The sequence below is a fragment of the Notothenia coriiceps genome, unplaced genomic scaffold (genome assembly GCF_000735185.1).
Source record: "Notothenia coriiceps isolate Sejong01 unplaced genomic scaffold, NC01 NC01_scaffold00000339, whole genome shotgun sequence".
Taxonomy (NCBI): domain Eukaryota; kingdom Metazoa; phylum Chordata; class Actinopteri; order Perciformes; family Nototheniidae; genus Notothenia; species Notothenia coriiceps.
This window is the reverse complement of record NW_011333040.1, coordinates 20,106,346-20,124,785: the sequence shown is the minus strand read 5'-3', so window position 1 is coordinate 20,124,785 and position 18,440 is coordinate 20,106,346. Positions and strand designations below refer to the sequence as shown.

At 42.3% G+C, this 18,440-nt stretch overlaps 1 protein-coding gene across 1 annotated transcript; it reads left to right on the top strand.

Moving 5' to 3' along the window:
• The first annotated feature begins 1,099 nt into the window (after nucleotides 1-1,099).
• Nucleotides 1,100-17,538, top strand: LOC104952149 (mitogen-activated protein kinase kinase kinase kinase 3-like). The gene is made up of 12 exons (XM_010778911.1): nucleotides 1,100-1,333; nucleotides 6,141-6,215; nucleotides 10,265-10,322; nucleotides 11,607-11,697; nucleotides 12,002-12,066; nucleotides 14,281-14,454; nucleotides 15,151-15,178; nucleotides 16,254-16,385; nucleotides 16,570-16,632; nucleotides 16,737-16,818; nucleotides 17,053-17,169; nucleotides 17,365-17,538. The coding sequence occupies exons 1-12, from the start codon at nucleotides 1,100-1,102 to the stop codon at nucleotides 17,536-17,538; spliced, it is 1,293 nt and encodes a 430-aa protein (XP_010777213.1).
• The last annotated feature ends 902 nt before the right edge of the window (nucleotides 17,539-18,440 follow it).

Here is an 18,440-nt window from a genome sequence, read left to right as displayed (position 1 = left end):
TGTGGGGCCCCAATGGCATTGACCGGTTCACGCAGTCTTCAAAGTAACCAAGCAACTTAAATTAATTTGTAATTTGTCTGTCCAATGACCTTGTGACGAGTGAACCGTTTAATCAACCTGTACTGTACTGTAGCTAGCAGCAGCAAGTTCGGCAGCATTATGAAAAATGGAATAGCTTGCATTTATAATGTACAGCAAACCAAAGCACAAGAGCGGCGCTCAAAAGAGAAAGGACAAGAGAGAACAAGGAGATGTAACAGCTAAACTGACAAAATTAGACTATTTTTTGTCATACATCGTCCTCGAAATCGAGCGCTAACGTTAGCAATGTTGTCGTGCAGCGGGGGAGCCAGAGGCTAACGATAGCTCACCTGCCTCACCACCATCATTGCCATCTAGCTCCACAAGTGAAGCTGTATCCGTGGCCGTGGCTGTTCAACCTTCTTCTCCAGCCAGCCAGGAGGAGAGGCTGGAATTGGTTGTGCCCGGCGGTGGTCCAACAGTTCCCACAAGGGCCCCAACCGATAGGGGACTCTATGGCGCTATTGAGACCCCCGACGCCAATATCAAAAGCTATATTATAGCAACCGGTCTATGTAGGCCTACCGGCCCATTCCCCAGAGACAAACATCAAGGAAACAGGTTTAATNTCTCTTGCTTCGGTTATTGCCCTCTCTGCCCGACTGCGAGCAGTACTTTCATTTGTTGGCGCAGCCAGTCGGACTGACCAGGGATGTATCTGTCTTTGTACGGTAGATTGATGCTAATAATGTCCTTCCCGCACTCTGGGTGTTTGCTAGTTGATTCTGTGTGGAAGTTTCCTCGGTACTTGTGCACTCAGAAAGAATTGGTGCATGCATTTTTGTCTTCCCGTGATTTTCCAGTTGTGTCGGGCGGTCTGCCCCTTTGTAGCGCGTCTATGTGGAGACGTAATTGAGGAAGTGTCGCTGCAGGCTGTTGCCTGATGGCGTTAGCTAGTTAGATGCAGTTGCGCTTTTATCCACGAGTCGTAGGGTTAAGTCCTTTGTAAGCTACCTGGTTTTTGGTGAATTGCGGGTGGATTGATGATCTGTTGGGTGCTGTCACCGTTCTCTGGCTCATGGCTGCGTTTGGCGGTATTGAAGCGGGTCTTGCGTCTGTGTGTAATAGTCCAGCCAGTGAGGAGGCGCTGTTGGTTGACGCTCGTGGCGGGAGGCAAGTGCGGACGGCGTTGACGGTGGTGGGCCCGCGCGGGCATGCGAGTGGGTCGTATTTTGCCGTGTTAGCGGAGGTGGCTCGCGAGAGTCTCAGCGAGCGGGATTGCACGCACGTTCTTAAGTGTGCTTGTGTCGCTGTGAGAGGTGTATGTGTGTCGGTATTTTGCGAAGGCTTCTGTGTTGTTATTAATGAGGTATGTGGAGTGTGATAAAACCTTTGTCAGACGACTGGGGATTGTTTGTTGCGTGAAACCTTTATTAAGTACCTGGAGGTGAATATGGTTTTATGCTTCGTTAATGTGAGTTCCACGAGAAATGCTCTCCATAATGTGCTGCCGGGCATCACCTTGGTCACGTGTGGTGTGACGCCGCTATTGCTGGTTGTGGATCAGCTTGCGCTGTCTGTTCGCTCGCGTCTCTGCAGCGTTTAGGTGATTGCCGCGTTATGTGAACGAGTCGTTGCGGTGTGTATATGTGGCAGGCAGCGCCGGTGGTCGATCGAGTGAGCTATTGGCGCGGTAGTTTTCACAAGGTGTTGTTTGTTCTTGGTTCTGGCGTCGTTGCATTGAAACGAGCAAGAATAGCAAGAACACATCTATCTCCGCCCGCCGTGCGACAGCGCTGAGTGGCGCTGGGAGAGCTCACCAGTGCACTTGAGAACGGGGGTTGGTCGGGACGTGGGCGGCCTGACTCTTGGCCTTCTGCTGCACCGCATGCATGGTGAAACCATGGTGTGCCTCCAGTTTCGTGAAGCTGATGTAGCAAGCTTGCGGGTGTCTTGCGTGAACGACGTCGTGTTGGCCATGTCATTGCTCTTTTGGCAGTCTCGCTTACTCACGTGCGTTGTGTTTGTGGGTGGTAGGTTTGCGCAATAGGAACTATTTGTTTATAGTCCTCTGTATTTTATCTCTATTAATGTCTTTCCAGCCTTATCTCGTTATGTAGGTGTTTTCTGCTCATCTGATGGTCTGCCGAAGAGCTGCGCGGTGCGTTCTCGTATGTGGCCAGAATCCTTATATGGCTATCGGACATGATGGGCCACAGTTACTTGATTTCGATCTCTAGGGCCTGGCCTAGTGCTAAGTGTCAGTGGTTATGGCATGTAATGTGATTTTGTTTCGCAGTGGTGTGTTAGATGTTGGACTTCTCCTTTGAATACTCTACTGGTTAATGGGCTGAGATCTGGAATCTATTCTGTTAATGTTATTTGTAGTGTGTTATCTTGTTTATGGCGTTGTTTTATGTGTCTGGTTCATGTAGCTTTTAGGGGCTCGCAGGTTTGAAAGTGGTGCAGTTGCATGTAGGGTGGTGGGAGGCAGTTGGGAGTTTTTGAGGTATGTGTAAGAGAGATCTTTGTTTTGTTGTTTTGTGCATTGTGTTGCTAAAGGCAGTGGAGTGGCTTCATGTTGCCTTATTACTATTACATGCATGGAACTCCGGACGGTATCTTGTTTTGAATTATGATGTGTGCTGTGCCGGCTCTCGCTCGCTCTCGTGTTCATTGTTGTAGATATTTTCTGTTTTCTGGATGTTGGTTGTTGCATCTCTGTTTCCGCTCAGGGCGCGAGGTGTCGACCAAATGAGATAGGGTTTTTATTTTAAATATTTTTAGTTTCGGCCATGGATTTTGCTTTGTATCTATCTTCACTCAATATAGTCGACCAATAGTCTATAGGAATCTTACTCCTTCGCGTACTGGTTCGCTGTTCGGTTGGTATCTCGAATGGCCAGCATCACTACTCTCCGTCTTCTTTTGTGTTTCTTTAGGAATTTATTGTGTATACAATGGTGTTGATTAATATCTGGTTTCGTTGGAACTTGCGAATGTGATGTCATTATTTCTTGCCGTTTGCTATTGGGGAGGATGCCAGAGCTTGCCTCCAGTGGGAATCCACAGTCCTCCGATTGTGGTTTGTCGCGCTGGACTTAGAGAGGGAACGATGTAGGAAAAACGGGTGTTGAGTGCGGGCCTCTGGTTTTTTTTGCGCTCGGCCGTGTAGCAGTGTGTCGCGAACAGCGGGGTAAAGTACGTTGGGGGAGAGTGGCAAGGGGGTCAGCAGGGAGCAAGAAGGGATGGTGATGAAGTGAAGCGGTGTTCTGCTGAATCTTCAGTGGCTGTTGCCGTGCTCGGTCTGTCCAATTATGCTCTTGGTTCTCTCTGCATGATAAAACCACCGCAGCAAACAGGCCACACAAGGTCGGATTAGCAAGTGGTCATGAAGTGCTTAGGCATATTGCGTGCAGGACTATTTTCTTACTATGTGCTTTGGGGTGTTGTTAGGTTACCTTGCAGTTGCTGATATGATCTTTTAGGTGTGTTATGGATGTTTGGATTGTTTTAGATGTGGGACAAGTGGAAGTGGGTAATTTTTATGAAGTGTTATATTGCACAGGAGATCGAGCCTAGTTAGTCGATGTAATAATCTGCAGTGCTATGTTTTGTTCTGTGACGCGGGCTGGCTGAGACGAGGATCCTGAGTGTCGATGGGGGTGGTTATTAGTAGGAAGAATGCTGACTATCGAGCAGAGTCACCATAAAAAGAACAGGAATATCACGCTGGTGGAGTGTGTGAAAGCATGTGTGAGCGAGGGCTGTCTGTTTGATGTCCGACAAGATGTTACTGGTTTATATTCGAGGTGGGCTATTTCGTCCGCTTCATTGTATGCTACTTTGGTTACTGTCGCTAGTGGTTGTAGTGTTGTGCTTTACTTGTGTTGTGCGCGCTGAGAGATGATGCAGCGACATGGGCTTTAAGGTTGGTCTTGTGGTCTTAGTACAGAGCCATGTTGGTGCTTGTAGTCAGGCTCCAGGTTCTGCCGGAAATAGACCTATCTGAACGGGGTTTATCATGACTGCTTGGGAGTTAGTGGAGGGTAATTTCATTGTGATCTATGGTCGGATGCCGCGGCTCTTGCTACTTTGATGCGTTCGGGTCTCTGTTTGTGCCATTGTATTGCACTGTGTCCAAGTCTGTATGTGTCATTGTGTGTACTTGTTGTTTATCCTGCTGGATCAGTGATCTGTCTATTCTTTATTTCGTATTCATGTCCATAGTCACGGGTTGTGTAATAATTTTCAGTTTTATGCGGGTTTGTAGACTACTGCTGACGGTTGTTTTTTGTGGGGTGTGACATATAGTTTGCTAAGCTATTTTTCGAGTAGACTTGCTTCATGTGTCCTTGCTCGATTGTTGATAGTGTGTCTCCTTAAATGCCTCGCGAAGAGGCTTGGTGTGTCGCTGTGTCTGTGTTGGTCCTGAGATGTTGTGTGTATGCTTGCGCTCTGCTGCTGTGTTGTTGTGTGTGTGGTTAGGGCGCCTTGGGGTGGGGTGGGGTGTGTGGCGCTCGGATGGTACGACAGGGTGCAATTCGTGAAAATAAGAGGGTTGAGCAACTCGCGTTCTGGCCCATGTCACTTTGAATGGGATGATTAGATGGATTTGATTGGGGTGGCGTGGTTGGGGTTGGTTAGACTGTAGGATAAGGATTTGTGTAGATCTTCGGTCCGATACTGCATTGTGGGGAGGCATTGTGCCAATGGGCTTTGCAAGCATTTGACAGACATCTATTGAGGCTACACTTTAGTCAGGCTCGATGTCTGCTTCGGCATCAGCCAATCAAGATCCCGTTTTAATGTATCCCGCCAGTGCAAGCGCTCGAGTGGAAGCCAGTCGCGAAACCGCTGATAGCGCAAGCTGGGTGAAGAGCACATGAGCGTTCCGCGGAAGGGTCATTTCACGCATATTCCATATGAAGAATATTAATAGCTTGTACGGTCTTATGTTTCATCATCAGGGTGTATTACAAATTTACTCTTCGGGTTCGTTTACAACGACCATAAACTATAAAATTTACCGGGTGAGTACCCAAACCGAGGGAGGGAGTTCAGGGTCATGAGGGTGGAGATTCCATGTTTATTTTATCCTGTTGCGTGAATTGGTAAGGCCTACGTGGAGACAGGGGTTGAAACTGGTAGGTGGGGCGCGCGTGGAGAAAGATTTATTAGACAGTTTTGAGCGTTCCGGTTTTTACATTTGCTATTGCTTTGTGATCTGTCGGTGATGGGGCGGGGAGTGTCATTCATCTGATGTGAGTGGATGTGGGGCTGCGGGGCGCAGCAAAAAAGTCGCACGCATGCTTACGAGCACCACGCGCCAGGCTCAGGGATTTTTTGATGCCTGTAGTGCTAGACGGGGGTGTTAGTCGTGCTGAGGAGGCTGTGAAGCGGATGAAGCCACTGCGGACGAGGTGTAGATAACTGGCCGACGCATCAGATTACACGATCCATAGAGGACAAGCTCATTGCAGGTTGTGGCTATTCTTTGTAAAGTGACACACAAATGATCCACACATCGGCATTAATAAAAAGTCCAGAACCTTTCTGAGGTTTAGGCGTCAAACCAGCTCTCTGTGATCATGGCTCTTTTGCTGTTCTTCGTTCCGATAAGAAAGCAACAAGAAGGGTGGTCACTGAGCGTTTAGTTACGAAGTCTTTGTTAGATGACGTCTTCAAAGAGCTGCCTTGAAAAGTTCGTCAATCTTTGAGGCAGGTATCTTCCAGCAACGGTTACAGGTGGGTTTTGTTGCCCATTAAAGGCTCAACTTCATTCATTTTGGCGGTGAGTTGTCTTAATTTACCTCTCCTTGCATTGATGCAGAGCTGGAGCCGCTGCTCCATGGCCTTTTCTGTTGGTTTTGCTGCCCTCTTGTGGGCGTCGACCGTAAACGCACCCTCATTGGCGCTGTCTTCCGACATTATTCAACCGGTTCGGCTGACTAAAAGACAACAGCTGTTTTACCCAGTGGCTCGAACTCCAACGGAAAGGCATGCAGAGTAGCGTGACAGCCTGCAGTCCATGTCCACACGGTAGAGGATAATCCAAACGGTCCTTTGCCCCAGTAGCCACGATCAGATCCACTTTGTTTCTGCCGTGGCTCCAGTAGCCACGATCAGATCCACATCCGACAATTCCAGTGATAGTAGGTTCCTACACGCTAGTAATCCTCACGACGTTGTCGGTTAGTTTTTGACTTAATGTAGTGGCCAATTGTCCAAAAGAAAATCAATGTTGAAAGGCCACTTAGTCTAGGAGGCGAGTTCGAGTACTATTGACTCGCGTATATTCAAAAAAGTAGATACTTGCTCGTTCCATTCAGGTGCTTTATTTAGAGGTTCAACATCAGCTGGCGGCCCACTGCCGACGTGCAACATTTGCACAGTATTTAAAACAAAAACAAACAAACAAGATCCCTCGGTCTTACGGATTTGTACGGTCAAAAACTTTTCCCAACTTGGCTCTCGAGACTTCCTGCTGTGTCATGCTGGCAGCGTCATTTATACCCGAGCACGCCCCTAAGATTGCTTTCTATAAATAACAAAACATAAACTAGAGCTTTCCATAAGCAAGATAACACGTTACAAAACAGTATAATAATAATTCACAGTATTTCAGCTCATTTAAGTTAAATTAAAGAATATTCAATTCACGCACAAAAACATAATTCATTACCATAAAATAATGTGCCTAAATGGCTCTTACAATTACTATCGTCATCTGTCTAAAATTAGCTAACATTAGCAACAAAGCATCAAAACCCCAGAGACTTGAGGGTGTTTTTTTAATTAAACATTTCAATCCGTGAGATAAGTAGTTTGTTTCCTACTTCAAAAGTTACATTCTTACTTTATTGAGCGCAAAATAAAAAACTCAAAACTTCATATTTAACATTATATCGCCTCATCAACCACTTTTAGGTTTGTTCAAAAAAACATTGTGTTTTATAGAAGCCATTCCGGCCCAATGCTTTACATCTGCATTCAATATGAAACAGGGTGGTCTCTTTGTAAAGAAATGACAATTTGGACGAAGACTGAATATCATTAGTCGCTCAGCCATCTCGGTGCCTGGTCAAAGTGAAGCTTCCTCTGCAAATTTGCATGAAACCCTAAACTTCTGTTATTTCAGGCCTGGCTATGTAAAAACCATCTGAGAGACGTAACTATCTACTGTAGTCACAGGAAGCCCGTGTTAGAACAGGAAAGAAAACAGGAAGTGACAGCAGCCTAGCCACAGGTTGTGTTCAGGCGACCTGCTTATCCCATTGGTGGCTGCCTCTTTGTTTTGGATGCCCAGATTGAGAATCAGTCCATCTGACGTCAGTTCAGCTGAATGGGGATGAGTGATGTTCCCTGGAAGAATAGAGGAAGCTGAAAGCACAGTATAGCTGTTTCTAAACAACATCCACCATCACCTCTGATAAAGCGTTGTGAGAACATGTGGGTCACAGATTTCCCCCGACGGGTTGAACTGGTTAGGATTGTGGAATATTTCGACAGATAGATTTAGACTTCAGTGTTAAAGCTCTGCACTCTGTACGGAATGTGCCGAGGCCCTCAGAAACTGTCCAACAAAAAAAAACCATGACATTAAAATGGAGTGAACTTACATCTGAAGTTGCTGCAGTGAAAAATGATAGAGACTGGGTGATATTTTGTTTGGCTTATTTTGATATGTTGTCTTCCCGTCAACTGCAATTCTTATCCTCCTGAATTAAATATTTTTAAATCATATAGAATAACTTAAACCAAAATCTGTGTTGATCAGAAGAACGTAAACCATTTTTGATACCTGTTGACCACAGATGCTATACATTTAAATACAACTCCCAGAATTCAATGACTTAGTAATCCTTCATTTTTCAAGGAACGTAGTTTGGAACCATCCGTGTTATTTTTGTGGACATTAGATGAAATAACCCTCTTAATGTGACATCAAAATATTTAGAAACGGGTCTAAAGGACAAAAGGAAGGTTAACCAAATATTTCTATAAATATTTCAACGATATTGTAGGGTTGACTATCGGTGCTTTCATAAAAAATATTTTTGCAATGAGGTTTTTATTAAATAGTTGTCAGTAGTGTGGATATACTGTAATGACTTGTTGGATACAAACCTATAATACAAATTTGGAAATTCCAACACTTTACTGTAACGCAGCCTTTTAAACCAGAAATAAAGACATACAGCTGTATGATGATATCTATCATTTAATACGATATCTTGTCTCATATCACAATATGAGCATAATATCGATATATTTCCCTGTCTTTATTTTTAGCTAGCTTGTTGAATAGTTAATATCAAATCGAGCTTTTAGTGTGATTTATGTGAGAAATGAATGACCTCATAGCCATTCATTGGATTCAAAACATTTTGTCTTTCCTCTTTTAATGATAGTATCAAAGACTACTGCCAACAGCATCCAACCAAGGACACTGATATAAAAACCCATAATACTTTACTATCACTCGAATAAAAATATACGTTATTTAGAAAAACAATGCCATCAGAATAATCAAAAGATCGCAAATAAAGCTCTACACATTGTGGCCTTAAAATAAGCCAATTTTAATTTCCATCTGATCATTTTTGTGTTGCTTTTTCTAACGATGATGATGTTGGTTGATTAGTCAGTCCTTCAGTTGGACTATCCATTTAACAAGACGGTAACTCTTCTATGGATCTGTAGGGGTTCCAGATCATACATTAAAATGTGTTTGGTGACTCCTTGACCCTTACAATAAACACACGTTTTATTGTAAGTCAAAGAATAACTCCTTAGTAATTGATACTGCTGTCAGTCTCACTCGTGGACTCATAAGGGGGCTTGCCTGGAATTGCCTGTAAGAGAGGTCTTTGTGCCAATGGTATTATTAATACTGATTCCCTCTGGAATCAATACAAGCTCAAAGTCAAGGTGAGACAGCAGGCTGAACTAATCAAGATAGCACACTGAGCAGCTGGGTCCATGCCAAGGTTTCTTATTTTGATGGAGTAGGCAGGTGCTGCAGCCACAGCACAATGTAATCGCACTCAATTCAATTCAATGTGCTTTATTGGCATGAATAATGGATGACACAGACAATATTGCCAAAGTGTCAAACGTAATTCAAAATAAATAGTTTTCTCATCCTAAATCTCCTTTTCTTTTGAGATTTGCTCGCACAAGTACGCCCCATCTAATTGGCAAACCATCATAGCTATAGCTTCTTTTCTAGGTTCTGCTCATTTCAGCTATATATTAGTATTTTGCGCCTTTATTGTGACAACCAGAGCCCAGTCTGCTCTGATTGGATAGCTCGCCGGCTCGCTTGAAGATGTCCCACCCCTTAGCATGTACTTAGCAAAAATTTGCACATTTATAAGTATGTGTTAAAAAATGAACATTTATGAGTAAATTCATAAAAACACATTTTTGAATAACAGTTTGAACATGAGTAAGACTGCAAGTAACGGTTTGTTCGTGGCTAAGAGTGTCTTTGTACGCTCACAGTCATGGTCAGGGTGTTAGATAGGTGGTTTAGTGGTTTAACGGTTTAACGGTTTCTTTCTGGTGTTATCTGACATGTCGTCTGAAGTTATAGGTATGTGATGAAATGCAAAGCCATCTTGCAGAACACAATATGTCTTGTCGGGGCATAGAGCAGCTTGATACCAGCTGTGAGAGGCACAACATACAGTCAGGCCTAACCACAACCACAGCAGGGTGCACGTGTGACGCACACACACTCGGCTTTACATGAGCAGAGGAGCTGAAGTATTACCTTATTTGACTTGAGAAGATATGTAGTTAGTGAAATGACATTATGCATGGGAAAAAGTCATACTTGCCAAAGAAGTTACCCATAACCAAGGTTTGGAGGGTTTATTTAAAAATATATTCTATTGCAATTACTAATAACGTGTACAAATAATAAATTAAATATTGTAATCAGGTAATCATAGAATCACTATAAAAAGGTAATGTCACCTGATTACTTTCCACTACTTCTGGATGACCTTGACATTAGATGCAATGTACATACCTTTTACAAATTCTGTTTTAGTTTAGTACATTATTCATAAGCAAAAACTGTATTTTTCTTTAATAAATCAGCTACCCACCTACTGCGTTAAAAAAATGAAATTAAAAAAGTCAGTTTGGGTCTGGAGAAGGTGGCTACATTTGTATAAACTCTTTTTTTAATTTATTGCATAGATAATCATGTATTTGTCCTCCCTTTCAGGCTCGTAACATCAGGACGTCTGAAGTGGCAGCTATCAAGATTGTCAAGCTGGACCCTGGTATGTCACACACGATAAGTGTTTGATTCATGTATCATTTGAATATAATTGTGAGTTACAGTACATTTTTGTAATTATGTAAGTTAGGAAAGAAGATAAATATCGCTTTCATAAGAAGACTTAGGCTCACACAGGGTTAGCAGTTTCCCTCTGGTTTCCAGTCTTTTTGCTAAGCTACATGTATATGTGAACAAGTAAACTATAATACAATAGAGATTAAAAGGGAAGAAAATGCAAGCTGCTGACATGTCTTTGATTGTATCTGTATTATTTTTATTCTGATATAGCCTACCTCCAAATGTATATTTGACTATGTTTTTAACATTGATTGTTAACAATATTGTATTATATGTTAAAGGTATAGGTAATTCACTTCAGAAACACTTGTTGTTATATTCCATGGAATGCTCTTAACATCCCGATAGCAATGAATACATTAAATACTTTGACAATTGTGTGCCTTGGCAGTCTCAGCTGTGGAAGCCGTAGTACTGTAAAAAGCACGACCAATCATCTGAGCCGGCCCGGCTAAAGTAACTGGATGGCCTACCTGCCTGTCAGCCTTCCATCTGTGCACAAACTTATCTCGTGCCCTCATTGGTCATGTGCGCGCTCGTGTGTGTTGGAGGAGGGGCTCTGTAAGGAAGTCTGAAGGAAGGGGTGGATTTTTTTCGGCTGCGTACTTTCAAATTCTAGCGCACTCCAGCTGGTTTCTCCATTCTTACCTATCCTACCTTTTAAGATGAATGATTGATTATTTTGCTAGGTCTATTTTTTTTTTTACATAATAACAGTATCGATTTTACACAGTATTTCATATATTAGTTTATTTTATTTTATCTTACTCACATTTCCCAAAGTATCCTTCTGTTTCTTTGCAGTTTGAATTTATTAACCAAGGAATAGTTCCATTTTTTAAGTCTATCCTAAAGCAATGATGAAATGCTCGTACATACATTTGAAAAGTTAGTGATCATATTTTCTATACTGTCTGCAAAGAAATCAGCTCACTAAGCAAATTCACTGTAAGAGGGAACACAAGTTCAGTGTATGAAATATGAGGTTTGTTTTATCTGTCTAAATTCTCAGGATAAAGTTACAAACTTTATATAGAAAGTTACCACCCCAAGCTTTTTGCAGCACAAGAGAGAAAAATATTTGTAATATAATGCTATAACTTCCAGTTGTCCTACTAGCTTAACTCTAAGTTATACTGGTCTATATTCTTCCCTATCACCATACAGTTTTGTGAGAAAAGACACTAAACTATGTGGGTCCTCTCAGGTGATGACATCACGTCCATCCAGCAGGAGATCACAATGATGAGGGAGTGCAAGCACAAAAACATTGTGTCCTACTTCGGCAGCTACCACAGGTACCTCGCTTCATCTTGTCCACTGAGGGATTCCCGGGATTGTTGGTGGACTTGAATATGTGGAATTTGACTTTCATTTTCCCCACACTGCTGCTGGATTCCTCTCCCACTCGCTCTAGTGCTCAGTGATTGTTCTCAATGATACTGTATGTATTTGTGGGCGATGTGTTTAATTTAGGAATTTTAGGGAGTGACTGATTTTATACGGACTGCTTTAATGTTGGCTTTCACAACCCCTGATAGACTGGAGAGTAAGCAGAGCTCATGTCCAACACCAATATAAAAGTTGTGTGTCTCTCTCCAGAAACACCAAGCTGTGGATCTGCATGGAGTACTGCGGAGGGGGCTCACTTCAGGATATGTACCACGGTATAAATACACATAATTGTTAAGCATTCTGAGTGTAGTTCTAGTGTTACATACAATTGAAATGTATTTTTAAAGTGCTACTTTATTTATACAGGCCTTATTCTGCTTTTCAGTGCCCTCCCTTTCCTTTAGTGTGTGCTATCGGTTTGTGTGCATGTAAATGGTCTGCAAAGGCTCAAATCCCTGTGTGGGAGTGTTTCTCTCCCACACACTCCCCCTATACACCTGAACATCAGGAGGAGAGGACTCTTTAAAGTAGAGACACTACATACTGATATACACCTGAACATCAGCAGGAGAGGACTCTTTAAAGTAGAGACACTACATACTGATATACACCTGAACATCAGCAGGAGAAGACTCTTTAAAGTAGAGACACTACATACTGATATACACCTGAACATCAGCAGGAGAGGACTCTTTAAAGTAGAGACACTACATACTGATATACACCTGAACATCAGCAGGAGAGGACTCTTTAAAGTAGAGACACTACATACTGATATACACCTGAACATCAGCAGGAGAGGACTCTTTAAAGTAGAGACACTACATACTGACATACACCTGAACATCAGCAGGAGAGGACTCTTTAAAGTAGAGAAACTACATACTGATATACACCTGAACATCAGCAGGAGAGGACTCTTTAAAGTAGAGACACTACATACTGATATACACCTGAACATCAGCAGGAGAGGACTCTTTAAAGTAGAGACACTACATACTGATATACACCTGAACATCAGCAGGAGAGGACTCTTTAAAGTAGAAACACTACATACTGATATACACCTGAACATCAGCAGGAGAGAACTCTTTAAAGTAGAGACACTACATACTGACATACACCTGAACATCAGCAGGAGAGGACTCTTTAAAGTAGAGAAACTACATACTGGTATACACCTGAACATCAGCAGGAGAGCAAACCTCATATAAACAATCAGTTTTGCAATGACGATCGACATCTGTTACTTAGTTTATCTAAGGTTTTGTAAAATGAAAAGGGTTTCTTCCTGAAACAAACTGGAAGCAACAAGGAACAAAAAGTACTAGACTAGCATTTTTCTGTTCGGAAAGTGTTGTATTATTATTAAAGACTAGTCTGCACAATAAATTTACAAGCACAATGAGTTTTCCGAAAGGTAATAAAGAAAATCGGCGTTTAGGAAAAGTCTGCTTCCTTTTGTTGGAGATAAATCGACGTTATATTGATTTTGGTTTTTAAAGACTGCAAAAATGCTTACGACCGCAAGGGAAGCAAAAAAGTTTATGTTACGAAATTATGTTTAGCAACTTTGCTTCAATAATAAATTCTCATAAAAAAATACGTGACGCAAACTAGTGTGAATGCGGTAACTATGTCGACGACAGGGTTTGTCGCTGACCTTACGGCACCAACTACCACCGCTAGAAGTATAGCTGTCCGCTGCAGAAGACCCGCACGCAGTAGAGAAGTTGAAACAGACGTTATGTTTCACTCGGCATTCAATTTACTCGTTGTTTTTGTTTTCTGGTTCCTCGCCCTAACTTGAACATTTCGGTTTGCGTTCGAAAGTAAGTGTCACTGGGCAGGGACGCCTACTCTGACTTTTTTTTTTTTTTTTTCCCGTCCTCCTGAAACTTACCTTTACAGGAAGACCCCACAGTTCGGAAACGTTTCGGCACGTTCGGAAAGGTTGTCGGCTGAGTCGCATAGTAGGTTGAGAGTCCCAGCAAAGGGAGTAATTTACCTTTTTTACTTTTACCTCGAGACAGTTCAGACTGGAAATAGAAAGGGTCAACATAAAGGAAATATAAAGCGGCGGACGTTTGCACCCTTTGGTCGGTTTACAACCATCGTCACTTGAAGGGAGACCACACTACTACGCCAGTTATGTCTTTCCTCAGCCACCGGCTGTCCACGTTTGTGTAATCGCCGGTTGCTATGTACGGCATCATCCTTTTGCACCGACGCATAGTTTTTGACTACCTCTAATAATTTGTGTTTACGACGGTCTTTGTGACGTTTATGTTTTATAGTAGTAGTTTGGACTCCTTTGTACGCGTCGCAAAGATTTTCGAGACGGTGTCTTTGATGATGTTTATGCTTGCAACGAGCTAACCGCGTACACAACAGTTCAACCACTTCACCAAATAAACAAACGTACACAAAAAACGTGTAAACAGCACAAAAATAAAACGTAACAAAGACTTTGACGTCGAACAAAGAGGATATCTTCCAGAACCACAGCAACGTCGTCCACATCGACAGCCGGGTGGCAATCCAGCTCAGTGCGGTTTTCCAAAAATCGGAGTCTCTTCGATGTACGATCCGGGCGATCGGCAGAAAGACAACGGCCTGGAGTAACCACATCGACACAGCATCCTACCACCTTTTCGAAGGTACGTAATCACCCCCCCTCAATGAATCTCACTGAACCCTTTTGGTTAGGAGAAGAAGACGCATAGATGAGTGTCTCCTCTCCCACCCCTCTCTTTAGCCCCCTCTTTCCTCGTAGTTTCTGGAATTTCTGTCAAATACGGTTTTGTTTCTTTCGTGGGTGTGTGTGTCTTTGTGTGTGTGTGCTATTGTCCTTTTTTTTTTACCGTGTAAGGAGCGAGAAAGGTTTACCTAGCGACGATGTGACAACGGGACCTTTGGATAGACACCTCACTCTGTAAGGACCTTATTTGGAGGAGAAGGAGGGGGGGAGGAGGAGTGCTGTGTGCGTGTGGATGGTGGTGTGTGTGTGTGTGTGTGTGTGTTGGTGTGTGTGTAGTGTTGTCGTGTGTTTTTGTGTGTGTGTTTGTGTGTGTGTGTTGTGTGTGTGTCACAAAACCTTTAAGAGCAATCCCCAGACAACAAAAAGAATACTAATTAACCACTAATTTTCGAACTTATATAAGGGTTTGTAATGGTTACAACGACGACGCTTTGTTTAGTAAAAAAATTTTCACACAGTTTTTATAGACAACTAACACTTCCTCGTCTCCTCTAATTTGTATAAACAATGAGCTGCATTTTATTTGTTATTGGAGTACGTTGTAGTTGTAAAATATTGTGTTACTTCTGTATTGTCATCACTGTGTAATATGTAGTACGTTATGGCTGTAACCCTACTTTCAAGTCTGTGTGAAGTTTAAGAATAGTTGTATAAAAATTATTACTAATCTTTGGTCAACTATTTTCACTTCCCTCCTTCGCACATGTATTTAGTTATTAAAACTTATAACCCTCTATAAGCACTTTGTACGGATGTCTTGTGAATGGTGGAAAGAAAAAGAATCTCACCGAATCTCCCGGGCTGTCTTTGCTATTAAGATAAAGATTTAGAATTTTCGGTCGTTTGTGTCTAAGGAGGAAAAGGTTTTACTTGTTGCTCATGGTCGAAACAAAAAAACCCCCCACCTCGGTTTAGAAGTCCACATATAGTCATTACATCAACAGAGCATGAATTTCTCAGGGGAGGACGACTACAAGTCCACATATAAGTTCATAACATCGACAAGAGATGAAATTTCTCAAGGAGAGGAACGACTACAAGTCCCATATAGTCATACATCACGAGGATGAAANTATATATATATATATATATTACAATATTTTGTTACACATACTATTCCCAAGGTCTAGAATGAAAATGAATTAATTTAAGGGCAGAAAGAGGGTATGTTTGCTCTTTGTAAAAGCACCTAGCAATGCAATATTGTTGATACAGTCTATACTGTATAAGGTAAATTAGAGTGGCCCAATGATGCTGCCCTGAGGAACTCCATCAATTAATCAGTCGTAAATCAGTTCCAATATTTAACTGGTGTCATTTTTTTTATATTGCCAACAAATATACTGGTCATAGCCAAATTAAGAAAAAAAGTCTACGAACAAGTATTTTGTGTAAATGAAACGTCTTATATATCCTCTTCCTCAGTGTCAAAGGTCTCTATTGAAGCCTAAAACTATTTAAAAATAAATAAATTAAGCCACACAGTTAGGCAGACATGTTTCTTATTACGATTAACACTAACACTGTTTTGTACTCATACATACCTGTTGCTACACTTAATAGACTATAGTCGGCAGCTGTTTATAAGAAAATAATGAGAAATGCATCAACAAATCAAATGGCCAGTATCTGATACATACTGTGTACAAGAGTGTCAGATCAGATGTTTTTCTACTTTTCTCCTTCTCCTCTGTGCAGGATGGCTCCAGAGGTGGCAGCAGTTGAGAAAAAGGGCGGTTACAACCACTTGTGTGATATCTGGGCTGTTGGTATCACCGCCATCGAGCTGGCTGAGCTCCAACCACCCATGTTTGACCTCCACCCAATGAGGCGAGTCAGCAAAAAGAATAGACAGTCAGACCGATGGAATCAGACAGATTTAATGGACTCCAAGCAGAGAGACTAACAGAAGAGACTTGTGTTATGTAATGTGTATTTTATTCTTGGACAGTCAGTATGCATGTAAACACTTAAGACATTTTCCAGCCCCGTGACATTTAAAACAATGTTTCAGGGCGCTGATGTTGATGTCCAAGAGCAACTTCCAGCCTCCGAGACTAAAGGATAAATCCAAATGGTGGGTCTGGGTTTCTTTTAGAATCACAGCAATTATTTAATTCCTTGAATCTTATCCACATCTGTTCGCTGTACAATTAATTCCCACTTTTCTGCTCTCCGCAGGTCAGCAGCTTTTCAGAGCTTTGTGAAGATGGCTCTCATTAAAAACCCTCGTAAAAGGCCCTCCGCCGAGACACTACTGCAGGTTAGCTTTCTCTTTATAGCTCGTCATTTATCAATGGCAGTTAACTAGCAATCCATCTTCATATATATGCACTATTAATGAATGCAATAAGTCCTATTTTTAACCTGTATGTATCCAGGGACCTTTGATTCTCTGGTCTGTTGAAGAGTTTTGAGAAAGATGACGTGATTTTCTGCGATCAAAACATTTCTTGTATTATTGTTCATCGACATAATCTGATTCTTGTTCCTCCAGCATCCATTTGTGACACAGCTTCTGACCCGTAACCTGGTCATTGAGCTGCTGGACATGGCCAACAACCCTGAGCTCCACAACACACACACACACAGCATGGACGACAACGAGCTAGAGGTCAGTACGACAAGGAGATGGCAGAACTGATGCTGTTGATATTTATTTGCCAGTTTAAATAGTGCAATTACAGTGTGACTGCTAAATGCAATTTCTGTTCTCACAACGGAAAGCACAGAAAGACAATAGAAAAATGATAGAGAAAGTGGCGCTCCGTGTTTTTGCTGGTGTGTCATGTTAATGATCTGTTGACAGGTTGGGGAAGTGGCTCCAGACAAGATCCAGTCAGCAGGGAAACACCTGCCTGTAGAGAGGACCCTGTCTGAGGAACAATGTGAGAACACACCCATACACAACTCTGTTCTAGGAAAATTTGAATTTGCGGAGTTGATGTTAGCGAAATATTTCCTGGATCTGGACCTATCCTAGACCCCTGTGAAGTAGATAATCCTGGGGTTTAAGCTTTGTGAAGCCACATGTGGTTAGGTGACGTTTTCCTACATACCTTTTCCCACACTATTCCACTTGACTAAAATGTACTAAACAATAAACTTGATTTACCTGAAAATAACAAATAAATCCAAATATCACTATTGTGATCAGACAATCGTCAAAGATACAGTGTCAACATAATGTGCTAAATAAAGCACCAAAGAATCTTACAACAATTTGCCAAATAATGTTATCTACAAGCATGGGCGCGGGAAGGGGGGTGCTGAGGGCGCTGCAGCACCCCTAGCGGCAGGCAGGGGGTGCGTAGCTCCCCTGTCTGAATTATTATTTGACGGTTATTGCTGCTCCCGCTGTGCATAATCTGTGTAATATGTAGCCAATAAATTCCACATTGTTGGTAAAATAATATTTTGGCCTGCCCCGAATGTTTTTTATGTAGCCCCGGACAATTCTACCTCAATAGTATAATACATTAACCGTGCTTTACGTGAACCTCATCAAGACACTAGAAAGGACGCAGGACTGTAATTTCCCGTGTTCAGTGAATGCAACAGAGGCAAGACACCAGACCAATCAGAGAGTTGCATGGAAATAAAATTGTGCTTGTGTCATTCTTACGCGGCTCTGTGTGTGTGCGGAAATAGCGCATTTAGTGTGTGTGAGAGAGGGGGAGAGAGAGGGACCGGTGCCAGCAGCAGGGACCGTGTTGTTAGCATCTGGTTAGCTAGCTGCACTAACGGACATACGGAGCTGTTTGTTACTCAACAAGCTGGAGGAGAGCTCTCCTCTCAGACTGAGAGGCTCAGGTGAGCTAAAGGACTCTCTGAGTGTTTAGATAGTTAACTTTAGTCTAAGTTATCTCAGTGGGTCTCAAACGG